Source organism: Eucyclogobius newberryi, unplaced genomic scaffold (assembly GCF_026437365.1).
Source record: "Eucyclogobius newberryi isolate DKJ021-1_F unplaced genomic scaffold, fEucNew1.0.hap1 SCAF_192, whole genome shotgun sequence".
In the NCBI taxonomy this organism is placed as follows: domain Eukaryota; kingdom Metazoa; phylum Chordata; class Actinopteri; order Gobiiformes; family Gobiidae; genus Eucyclogobius; species Eucyclogobius newberryi.
In genome coordinates this window covers 39,297-51,572 of record NW_027315826.1, presented here as the reverse complement: position 1 = coordinate 51,572, position 12,276 = coordinate 39,297, and the positions used below count along the sequence as shown (strand labels likewise).

The following is a 12,276-nucleotide window of genomic DNA, read 5'->3' as shown; positions in this document are numbered from 1 at the left end:
GCGTGGCTAAAGCTAGTGTGTGTGAGGGGCGTGGCTAAAGCTAGTGTGTGCGAGGGGCGTGGCTAAAGCTAGTGTGTGCGAGGGGCGTGGCTAAAGCTAGTGTGTGTGAGGGGCGTGGCTAGAGCTAGTGTGTGCGAGGGGCGTGGCTAAAGCTAGTGTGTGCGAGGGGCGTGGCTAAAGCTAGTGTGTGTGAGGGGCGTGGCTAGAGCTAGTGTGTGCGAGGGGCGTGGCTAAAGCTAGTGTGTGCGAGGGGCGTGGCTAAAGCTAGTGTGTGTGAGGGGCGTGGCCAAAGCTAGTGTGTGTGAGGGGCGTGGCCAAAGCTAGTGTGTTTGAGGGGCGTGGCTAAAGCTAGTGTGTGTGAGGGGCGTGGCTAAAGCTAGTGTGTGTGAGGGGCGTGGCCAAAGCTAGTGTGTGTGAGGGGCGTGGCCAAAGCTAGTGTGTGTGAGGGGCGTGGCTAAAGCTAGTGTGTGCGAGGGGCGTGGCTAAAGCTAGTGTGTGTGAGGGGCGTGGCCAAAGCTAGTGTGTGTGAGGGGCGTGGCCAAAGCTAGTGTGTGTGAGGGGTGTGGCTAAAGCTAGTGTGTGTGAGGGGCGTGGCCAAAGCTAGTGTGTGCGAGGGGTGTGGCTAAAGCTAGTGTGTGCGAGGAGCGTGGCTAAAGCTAGTGTGTGTGAGGGGTGTGGCCAAAGCTAGTGTGTTTGAGGGGCGTGGCTAAAGCTAGTGTGTGTGAGGGGCGTGGCTAAAGCTAGTGTGTGTGAGGGGCGTGGCCAAAGCTAGTGTGTTTGAGGGGCGTGGCTAAAGCTAGTGTGTGTGAGGGGCGTGGCTAAAGCTAGTGTGTGTGAGGGGCGTGGCTAAAGCTAGTGTGTTTGAGGGGCGTGGCTAAAGCTAGTGTGTGCGAGGGGCGTGGCTAAAGCTAGTGTGTGTGAGGGGCGTGGCCAAAGCTAGTGTGTGTGAGGGGCGTGGCTAAAGCTAGTGTGTTTGAGGGGCGTGGCTAAAGCTAGTGTGTGCGAGGGGCGTGGCTAAAGCTAGTGTGTGTGAGGGGCGTGGCCAAAGCTAGTGTGTGTGAGGGGCGTGGCCAAAGCTAGTGTGTGTGAGGGGCGTGGCTAAAGCTAGTGTGTGTGAGGGGCGTGGCTAAAGCTAGTGTGTGTGAGGGGCGTTGCTAAAGCTAGTGTGTGCGAGGGGTGTGGCTAAAGCTAGTGTGTGTGAGGGGCGTGGCTAGAGCTAGTGTGTGCGAGGAGCGTGGCTAAAGCTAGTGTGTGTGAGGGGCGTGGCTAAAGCTAGTGTGTGCGAGTGGCGTGGCTAAAGCTAGTGTGTGTGAGGGGCGTGGCCAAAGCTAGTGTGTGTGAGGGGCGTGGCCAAAGCTAGTGTGTTTGAGGGGCGTGGCTAAAGCTAGTGTGTGTGAGGGGCGTGGCCAAAGCTAGTGTGTTTGAGGGGTGTGGCCAAAGCTAGTGTGTTTGAGGGGCGTGGCTAAAGCTAGTGTGTGTGAGGGGCGTGGCTAAAGCTAGTGTGTGTGTGAGGGGCGTGGCCAAAGCTAGTGTGTTTGAGGGGCGTGGCTAAAGCTAGTGTGTGTGAGGGGCGTGGCTAAAGCTAGTGTGTGTGAGGGGCGTGGCTAAAGCTAGTGTGTTTGAGGGGCGTGGCTAAAGCTAGTGTGTGCGAGGGGCGTGGCTAAAGCTAGTGTGTGTGAGGGGCGTGGCCAAAGCTAGTGTGTGTGAGGGGCGTGGCTAAAGCTAGTGTGTTTGAGGGGCGTGGCTAAAGCTAGTGTGTGCGAGGGGCGTGGCTAAAGCTAGTGTGTGTGAGGGGCGTGGCCAAAGCTAGTGTGTGTGAGGGGCGTGGCCAAAGCTAGTGTGTGTGAGGGGCGTGGCTAAAGCTAGTGTGTGTGAGGGGCGTGGCTAAAGCTAGTGTGTGTGAGGGGCGTGGCTAAAGCTAGTGTGTGCGAGGAGCGTGGCTAAAGCTAGTGTGTGTGAGGGGCGTGGCTAAAGCTAGTGTGTGCGAGTGGCGTGGCTAAAGCTAGTGTGTGTGAGGGGCGTGGCCAAAGCTAGTGTGTGTGAGGGGCGTGGCCAAAGCTAGTGTGTTTGAGGGGCGTGGCTAAAGCTAGTGTGTGTGAGGGGCGTGGCCAAAGCTAGTGTGTGTGAGGGGCGTGGCCAAAGCTAGTGTGTGTGAGGGGCGTGGCTAAAGCTAGTGTGTGTGAGGGGCGTGGCTAAAGCTAGTGTATGCGAGGGGCGTGGCTAAAGCTAGTGTGTGCGAGGGGCGTGGCTAAAGCTAGTGTGTGTGAGGGGCGTGGTTAAAGCTAGTGTGTGCGAGGGGCGTGGCGTTTGAACCTCTCTTTATGTCATGCTAATGCTAATGCTAATGCTAATGTCAGACGCTTTATGACCTGGAGACATCAGATTGTGGCTCTTGACAAAGCGAGTGTATCTACCTCTGTATCTACCTGCGTTGCACCAATGAAATTTCCCCATGTGGGACAATAAAGGAATATCTTATCTTAAACAGGAAACAGCTGTTGCTAACGTGCTACGCTAGCTTTGTGTTGCTCATTTTGGATCTGTTCCACTGACCTCTTCTGACCTCCTCTGACATCCTCTGACATCCTCTGACATCCTCTGACATCCTCTGACCTCCACTGACCTCCTCTGACCTCCTCTGACCTCCTCTGACCTCTGACCTCCTCTGACCTCCACTGACCTCCTCTGACCTCCTCTGACCTCCTCTGACCTCTGACCTCCTCTGACCTCCATTGACCTCCTCTGACATCCTCTGACCTCCTCTGACATCGTCTGACATCCTCTGACCTCCACTGACCTCCTCTGACCTCCTCTGACCTCCTCTGACCTCTGACCTCCTCTGACCTCCATTGACCTCCTCTGACCTCCTCTGACCTCCTCGGACCTCCTCTGACCTCTGACCTCCTCTGACCTCCATTGACCTCCTCTGACCTCCTCTGACCTCCTCTGACCTCCTCTGACCTCCTCGGACCTCCACTGACCTCTGACCTCCTCTGACCTCTGACATCCTCTGACCTGTGACCTCCATTGACCTCCTCTGACCTCCTCTGACCTCCTCTGACCTTCACTGACCTCTGACCTCTTCTGACTCACATGGGGACACTGTCTCACATGGGGACATTGTCTCACATGGGGACACTGTCTCACATGGGGACATTGTCTCACATGGGGACATTGTCTCACATGGGGACACTGTCTCACATGGGGACATTGTCTCACATGGGGACATTGTCTCACATGGGGACACTGTCTCACATGGGGACACTGTCTCACATGGGGACATTGCAACGTAAGTAAATCTAGTCACGTTTTAGAAAGAAAATGTACAAAACAAACACAACTGAACCAGGAGGAGGAGCCTCGCGGGGGCCCCAGAGGGCAGAGCTCACGGGGGCCCCAGAGGGCAGAGCTCACGGGGGCCCCAGAGGGCAGAGCTCACGGGGGCCCCAGAGGACAGAGCCTCGTGGGGGCCCCAGAGGGCAGAGCTCACGGGGGCCCCAGAGGGCAGAGCCCCAGAGAGCACAGCTCGCGGGGGCCCCAGAGGGCAGAGCCCCAGAGAGCACAGCTCGCGGGGGCCCCAGAGGACAGAGCCTCGTGGGGGCCCCAGAGGACAGAGCCTCGTGGGGGCCCCAGAGAGCACAGCTCGCGGGGGCCCCAGAGGGCAGAGCCCCAGAGAGCACAGCTCGCGGGGGCCCCAGAGGGTAGAGCCCCAGAGAGCACAGCTCGCGGGGGCCCCAGAGGGCAGAGCCCCAGAGAGCACAGCTCGCGGGGGCCCCAGAGGGCAGAGCCCCAGAGGGCAGAGGAGACGTCCAGGAAAAAGACAAGAAGGTTTTGAACTGAACAAGACGTAACGTTTAGCCACGAGATGAGGGAGAGAGAGAGGAGAGACATCCAGCAGTTCTTCTGGTAAAAGACATCAGCACAGGCAGAACACAGACCTGAGCAGCCACAGGAGATGGACCCACATGGAGTCATGAACATGGACACATGCACGTGAGTGGTGAACATGGACACATGCACGTGAGTGGTGAACATGGACACATGCACGTGAGTGGTGAACATGGACACATGCACGTGAGTGGTGAACATGGACACATGCACGTGGTGAACATGGACACATGCACGTGAGTGGTGAACATGGACACATGCACGTGAGTGGTGAACATGGACACATGCACGTGACGAACATGGACACATGCACGTGATGAACATGGACACATGCACGTGATGAACATGGACACATGCACGTGATGAACATGGACACATGCACGTGGTGAACATGGACACATGCACGTGGTGAACATGGACACATGCACGTGGTGAACATGGACACATGCACCTGAGTGGTGAACATGGACACATGCACGTGGTGAACATGGACACATGCACATGATGAACATGGACACATGCACGTGATGAACATGGACACATGCACGTGATGAACATGGACACATGCACGTGACGAACATGGACACATGCACGTGATGAACATGGACACATGCACGTGATGAACATGGACACATGCACGTGATGAACATGGACACATGCACGTGGTGAACATGGACACATGCACGTGGTGAACATGGACACATGCACCTGAGTGGTGAACATGGACACATGCACCTGAGTGGTGAACATGGACACATGCACGTGGTGAACATGGACACATGCACATGATGAACATGGACACATGCACGTGATGAACATGGACACATGCACGTGATGAACATGGACACATGCACGTGATGAACATGGACACATGCACGTGATGAACATGGACACATGCACGTGAGTGGTGAACATGGACACATGCACGTGACGAACATGGACACATGCACGTGGTGAACATGGACACATGCACGTGGTGAACATGGACACATGCACCTGAGTGGTGAACATGGACACATGCACCTGAGTGGTGAACATGGACACATGCACCTGAGTGGTGAACATGGACACATGCACCTGAGTGGTGAACATGGACACATGCACCTGAGTGGTGAACATGGACACATGCACCTGAGTGGTGAACATGGACACATGCACCTGAGTGGTGAACATGGACACATGCACGTGATGAACATGGACACATGCACGTGATGAACATGGACACATGCACGTGACGAACATGGACACATGCATGTGATGAACATGGACACATGCACGTGATGAACATGGACACATGCACGTGATGAACATGGACACATGCACGTGATGCACGTGATGAACATGGACACATGCACGTGATGAACATGGACACATGCACGTGATGAACATGGACACATGCACGTGATGAACATGGACACATGCACGTGATGAACATGGACACATGCACGTGATAAACATGGACACATGCACGTGAGTGGTGAACATGGACACATGCACGTGATGAACATGGACACATGCACGTGATGAACATGGACACATGCACGTGATGAACATGGACACATGCACGTGATGAACATGGACACATGCACGTGATGAACATGGACACATGCACGTGAGTGGTGAACATGGACACATGCACGTGATGAACATGGACACATGCACGTGATGAACATGGACACATGCACGTGATGAACATGGACACATGCACGTGATGAACATGGACACATGCACGTGAGTGGTGAACATGGACACATGCACGTGATGAACATGGACACATGCACGTGATGAACATGGACACATGCACGTGGTGAACATGGACACATGCACGTGATGAACATGGACACATGCACGTGAGTGGTGAACATGGACACATGCACGTGATGAACATGGACACATGCACGTGATGAACATGGACACATGCACGTGATGAACATGGACACATGCACGTGAGTGGTGAACATGGACACATGCACGTGATGAACATGGACACATGCACGTGATGAACATGGACACATGCACGTGGTGAACATGGACACATGCACGTGATGAACATGGACACATGCACGTGAGTGGTGAACATGGACACATGCACGTGATGAACATGGACACATGCACGTGATGAACATGGACACATGCACGTGATGAACATGGACACATGCACGTGATGAACATGGACACATGCACGTGACGAACATGGACACATGCACGTGATGAACATGGACACATGCACGTGAGTGGTGAACATGGACACATGCACGTGATGAACATGGACACATGCACGTGATGAACACGCTGATGATGGAATAAAACCTCAATGTGATTTAAACTCTACAATTATCAAATGATAAAGAGGGCGGGGTTTAGCTTGTCTGAAAAAGGGGGCGGGGTTTAGCTTGTCTGAAAAAGGGGGCGGGGTTTAGCTTGTCTGAAAAAGGGGGCGGGGTTTAGCTTGTCTGAAAAAGGGGGCGGGGTTTAGCTTGTGTGAAAATGACTTTATTTCAGGTGAAACAAAGTCGGAGGAAGTGAAGAATCTCTGGCTCAAATCAGTTCTTACGACATGGAAGGAGCTGATCAGAACAAACTAAACACAGACGTTACAAACTTAAACTGGTGAAACTTTATGACCAAAGGTTTTGTACGAATAGAACTGAGCTGAGACTCAAGGTCTGGAGGACAAAAGGTCTGGAGGACAAAAGGTCTGGAGGACAAAAGGTCTGGAGGACAAAAGGTCTGGAGGACAAAAGGTCTGGAGGACAAAAGGTCTGAGTCTGAGCTTCTGTTTCCGCTCAGCGACGTCAGCGTTTTCTCAAACATCATTAATAATTCAGCAGTGTCAAGTTTATCTGTGTCAGATGCCCCTCCCCCTGTGTCAGATGCCCCTCCCCCTGTGTCAGATGCCCCTCCCCCTGTGTCAGATGCCCCTCCCCCTGTGTCAGATGCCCCTCCCCCCAGGTCTCTCCTCATGTTTGCTCTGGACAGAGGGGTCAGACAGGGCTGTGTCTGGTCTCTCCTCATGTTTGCTCTGGACAGAGGGGTCAGACAGGGCTGTGTCTGGTCTCTCCTCATGTTTGCTCTGGACAGAGGGGTCAGACAGGGCTGTGCCTGGTCTCTCCTCATGTTTGCTCTGGACAGAGGGGTCAGACAGGGCTGTGCCTGGTCTCTCCTCATGTTTGCTCTGGACAGAGGGGTCAGACAGGGCTGTGCCTGGTCTCTCCTCATGTTTGCTCTGGACAGAGGGGTCAGACAGGGCTGTGTCTGGTCTCTCCTCATGTTTGCTCTGGACAGAGGGGTCAGACAGGGCTGTGTCTGGTCTCTCCTCATGTTTGCTCTGGACAGAGGGGTCAGACAGGGCTGTGTCTGGTCTCTCCTCATGTTTGCTCTGGACAGAAGGGTCAGACAGGGCTGTGTCTGGTCTCTCCTCATGTTTGCTCTGGACAGAGGGGTCAGACAGGGCTGTGTCTGGTCTCTCCTCATGTTCGCTCTGGACAGAGGGGTCAGACAGGGCTGTGTCTGGTCTCTCCTCATGTTTGCTCTGGACAGAGGGGTCAGACAGGGCTGTGCCTGGTCTCTCCTCATGTTTGCTCTGGACAGAGGGGTCAGACAGGGCTGTGCCTGGTCTCTCCTCATGTTTGCTCTGGACAGAGGGGTCAGACAGGGCTGTGCCTGGTCTCTCCTCATGTTTGCTCTGGACAGAGGGGTCAGACAGGGCTGTGTCTGGTCTCTCCTCATGTTTGCTCTGGACAGAGGGGTCAGACAGGGCTGTGTCTGGTCTCTCCTCATGTTTGCTCTGGACAGAGGGGTCAGACAGGGCTGTGTCTGGTCTCTCCTCATGTTTGCTCTGGACAGAAGGGTCAGACAGGGCTGTGTCTGGTCTCTCCTCATGTTTGCTCTGGACAGAGGGGTCAGACAGGGCTGTGTCTGGTCTCTCCTCATGTTCGCTCTGGACAGAGGGGTCAGACAGGGCTGTGTCTGGTCTCTCCTCATGTTTGCTCTGGACAGAGGGGTCAGACAGGGCTGTGTCTGGTCTCTCCTCATGTTTGCTCTGGACAGAGGAGTCAGACAGGGCTGTGCCTGGTCTCTCCTCATGTTCGCTCTGGACAGAGGGGTCAGACAGGGCTGTGTCTGGTCTCTCCTCATGTTTGCTCTGGACAGAGGAGTCAGACAGGGCTGTGTCTGGTCTCTCCTCATGTTTGCTCTGGACAGAGGGGTCAGACAGGGCTGTGTCTGGTCTCTCCTCATGTTTGCTCTGGACAGAGGAGTCAGACAGGGCTGTGTCTGGTCTCTCCTCATGTTTGCTCTGGACAGAAGGGTCAGACAGGGCTGTGTCTGGTCTCTCCTCATGTTCGCTCTGGACAGAGGGGTCAGACAGGGCTGTGCCTGGTCTCTCCTCATGTTTGCTCTGGACAGAGGGGTCAGACAGGGCTCTGCCTGGTCTCTCCTCATGTTTGCTCTGGACAGAAGGGTCAGACAGGGCTGTGCCTGGTCTCTCCTCATGTTTGCTCTGGACAGAGGGGTCAGACAGGGCTGTGTCTGGTCTCTCCTCATGTTTGCTCTGGACAGAGGGGTCAGACAGGGCTGTGTCTGGTCTCTCCTCATGTTTGCTCTGGACAGAGGGGTCAGACAGGGCTGTGTCTGGTCTCTCCTCATGTTTGCTCTGGACAGAGGGGTCAGACAGGGCTGTGTCTGGTCTCTCCTCATGTTTGCTCTGGACAGAGGGGTCAGACAGGGCTGTGCCTGGTCTCTCCTCATGTTTGCTCTGGACAGAGGGGTCAGACAGGGCTGTGTCTGGTCTCTCCTCATGTTCGCTCTGGACAGAGGGGTCAGACAGGGCTGTGTCTGGTCTCTCCTCATGTTTGCTCTGGACAGAGGGGTCAGACAGGGCTGTGTCTGGTCTCTCCTCATGTTCGCTCTGGACAGAGGGGTCAGACAGGGCTGTGTCTGGTCTCTCCTCATGTTTGCTCTGGACAGAGGAGTCAGACAGGGCTGTGTCTGGTCTCTCCTCATGTTTGCTCTGGACAGAGGGGTCAGACAGGGCTGTGTCTGGTCTCTCCTCATGTTTGCTCTGGACAGAGGAGTCAGACAGGGCTGTGTCTGGTCTCTCCTCATGTTTGCTCTGGACAGAAGGGTCAGACAGGGCTGTGTCTGGTCTCTCCTCATGTTCGCTCTGGACAGAGGAGTCAGACAGGGCTGTGTCTGGTCTCTCCTCATGTTTGCTCTGGACAGAGGGGTCAGACAGGGCTGTGTCTGGTCTCTCCTCATGTTTGCTCTGGACAGAGGAGTCAGACAGGGCTGTGTCTGGTCTCTCCTCATGTTCGCTTGTTAAATATGTGGAACACAAAATGATGTTCTGTCACGTTTGACCAAAGCTTTGATGTGATTGGTCCAATGTCTCGATACAAAGTGAAAGCCTCACGTTTAAAGGGGACAAGGGCGGGGCAGATCTCTTAATGGATTTGTCTACATTTTATATAAGAAAAGACCTGGGACATGGACCCTTGTCCCACACTTAGCTCCAATGATCTAAACTCTCATCTGAAGGTCCCAGAGGTTTTAGTGCGACACATTTACACTTTAGCTCGTTCTGATCAAATGTTTTACCGTCATAATTCACGATGATTATGGCCAAAGTGTAGTCCTTCCCCAGCATGGCACCGACCAATCAGCTGCTCCTGGAGTCTCCAGCGGCCAATCAGAAGCTTTTAAACTTCAGGCAGACCAATCCCAAACTCACGAACCGTCCTTGAACCAATCAGACGCTTCCAAACTCTCCACCAGCCAATGAGAACACTGAACCCAGGGAAGTCTCCTAGTTTGTCCTCTGATGTGTCCTTCGCTGCTTCTGTCCTAGGATCCTCCTCTTCTCCTCTTTCCTTTTATCTTTGTCTCCTGACTCCTAACTCTTCTGTCCTCTTCCCCTTGTTTCTGTCTCCTCCTCTGTCCACTCCTTTGTCCTTATGTCTCTTTTCTCATCTCCTCTTTCTTTGTCCTTACTCCTCTGTCCTCTTGTGTCCTCACCTCTTCTCTGTCCTTATGTCTCCTCTCTCGTCTCCTCTGTTGTCTCCTCACTCGTCTCCTCTCTTGTCTCCTCTCGTCTCCTCTCTTGTCTCCTCTCTTGTCTCCTCACTCGTCTCCTCTCTTGTCTCCTCTCTCGTCTCCTCTCGTCTCCTCTCTCGTCTCCTCTCGTCTCCTCTCTCGTCTCCTCTCTCGTCCCCTTTCTTGTCTCCTCTCTTGTCCCCTCTCTTGTCTCCTCTCTTGTCTCCTCTCTCGTCTCCTCTCGTCTCCTCTCTCGTCTCCTCTCGTCTCCTCTCTCGTCTCCTCTCTCGTCCCCTTTCTTGTCTCCTCTCTTGTCTCCTCTCTTGTCTCCTCACTCGTCTCCTCTCTTGTCTCCTCTCTCGTCTCCTCTCGTCTCCTCTCTCGTCTCCTCTCGTCTCCTCTCTCGTCTCCTCTCTCGTCCCCTTTCTTGTCTCCTCTCTTGTCCCCTCTCTTGTCTCCTCTCTTGTCTCCTCTCTCGTCTCCTCTCGTCTCCTCTCTCGTCTCCTCTCGTCTCCTCTCTTGTCTCCTCTCTTGTCCCCTCTCTCGTCTCCTCTCTTGTCCCCTCTCTTGTCTCCTCTCTTGTCCCCTCTCTCGTCTCCTCTCTTGTCCCCTCTCCCGTCTCCTCTTTCGTTTCCAGATGTAAATCCCAGATAATCCGCTGATGCAGACTCAGAGTGATGATGGAGGCTGTTTATGTCTGCTCTCGCTCTGATGCACCTCCCTCTCTCCCTCCCCGATGAGGTCACATGCACAAACCCCGCCCCTTGCACTCTAAAACACCAACAACTGCGCTGTAAAAAAACTGGACTAATCCACCGGCTGTTCTCACTCACTTTGTCTGATTTTCCCTTGAACTTAGTCCGACTAAAATAATTCAGACTTTTCTCTGAAATTCTTTCTCTTTTTGAAGCTGAAACGCTCTTTTCTTTACAGGAGGGACCAGAGGGCGTGTCCGGTGCAGAGGGCGTGTCCGGTGCAGAGGGCGTGTCCGGTGCAGAGGGCGTGTGTCCGGTGCAGAGGGCGTGTGTCCGGTGCAGAGGGCGTGTCCGGTGCAGAGGGCGTGTGTCCGGTGCAGAGGGCGTGTCCGGTGCAGAGGGCGTGTGTCCGGTGCAGAGGGCGTGTGTCCGGTGCAGAGGGCGTGTCCTGTGCAGAGGGCGTGTCCGGTGCAGAGGGCGTGTCCGGTGCAGAGGGCGTGTCCTGTGCAGAGGGCGTGTCCGGTGCAGAGGGCGTGTGTCCGGTGCAGAGGGCGTGTCCGGTGCAGAGGGCGTGTGTCCGGTGCAGAGGGCGTGTCCTGTGCAGAGGGCGTGTCCTGTGCAGAGGGCGTGTTTGGTGCAGAGGGCGTGTCCGGTGCAGAGGGCGTGTGTCCGGTGCAGAGGGCGTGTCCGGTGCAGAGGGCGTGTGTCCGGTGCAGAGGGCGTGTGTCTGGTGCAGAGGGCGTGTCCGGTGCAGAGGGCGTGTGTCCGGTGCAGAGGGCGTGTCCTGTGCAGAGGGCGTGTCCGGTGCAGAGGGCGTGTCCGGTGCAGAGGGCGTGTCCTGTGCAGAGGGCGTGTCCGGTGCAGAGGGCGTGTGTCCGGTGCAGAGGGCGTGTGTCCGGTGCAGAGGGCGTGTGTCCGGTGCAGAGGGCGTGTCCGGTGCAGAGGGCGTGTGTCCGGTGCAGAGGGCGTGTCCTGTGCAGAGGGCGTGTCCGGTGCAGAGGGCGTGTCCGGTGCAGAGGGCGTGTCCTGTGCAGAGGGCGTGTCCTGTGCAGAGGGCGTGTGTCCGGTGCAGAGGGCGTGTCCGGTGCAGAGGGCGTGTCCTGTGCAGAGGGCGTGTGTCCGGTGCAGAGGGCGTGTCCTGTGCAGAGGGCGTGTCCTGTGCAGAGGGCGTGTTCGGTGCAGAGGGCGTGTCCGGTGCAGAGGGCGTGTCCGGTGCAGAGGGCGTGTGTCCGGTGCAGAGGGCGTGTCCGGTGCAGAGGGCGTGTCCGGTGCAGAGGGCGTGTCCTGTGCAGAGGGCGTGTCCTGTGCAGAGGGCGTGTCCTGTGCAGAGGGCGTGTCCGGTGCAGAGGGCGTGTGTCCGGTGCAGAGGGCGTGTCCGGTGCAAAGGGCGTGTCCGGTGCAGAGGGCGTGTCCTGTGCAGAGGGCGTGTCCTGTGCAGAGGGCGTGTCCTGTGCAGAGGGCGTGTCCGGTGCAGAGGGCGTGTCCAGTGCAGAGGGCGTGTCCTGTGTAGAGGGCGTGTCCGGTGCAGAGGGCGTGTCCGGTGCAGAGGGCGTGTCCTGTGCAGAGGGCGTGTCCTGCGCCCTCTGCACCGGAGGAAGGGGACCCAAGGGTCAGTCTTGGGTCCCCTTCTCTTCAACCTCTACATGCTGCCATTAGGTCA

General features: G+C 55.8%; 1 protein-coding gene across 1 annotated transcript in view; it reads right to left on the bottom strand.

The window, feature by feature from the left end:
- The window catches only part of apbb3 (amyloid beta (A4) precursor protein-binding, family B, member 3), a 39,335-nt gene extending 28,688 nt beyond the window's left edge, over positions 1 to 10,647 (bottom strand). The window contains exon 1 of the mRNA XM_072453036.1: positions 9,487 to 10,647. Within this exon, the coding sequence (XP_072309137.1) occupies positions 9,487 to 9,535 (49 nt within the window). The 5' untranslated portion in view covers positions 9,536 to 10,647. The remainder of the gene's footprint in view (positions 1 to 9,486) is intronic.
- Between the last annotated feature and the right edge of the window lie 1,629 nt (positions 10,648 to 12,276).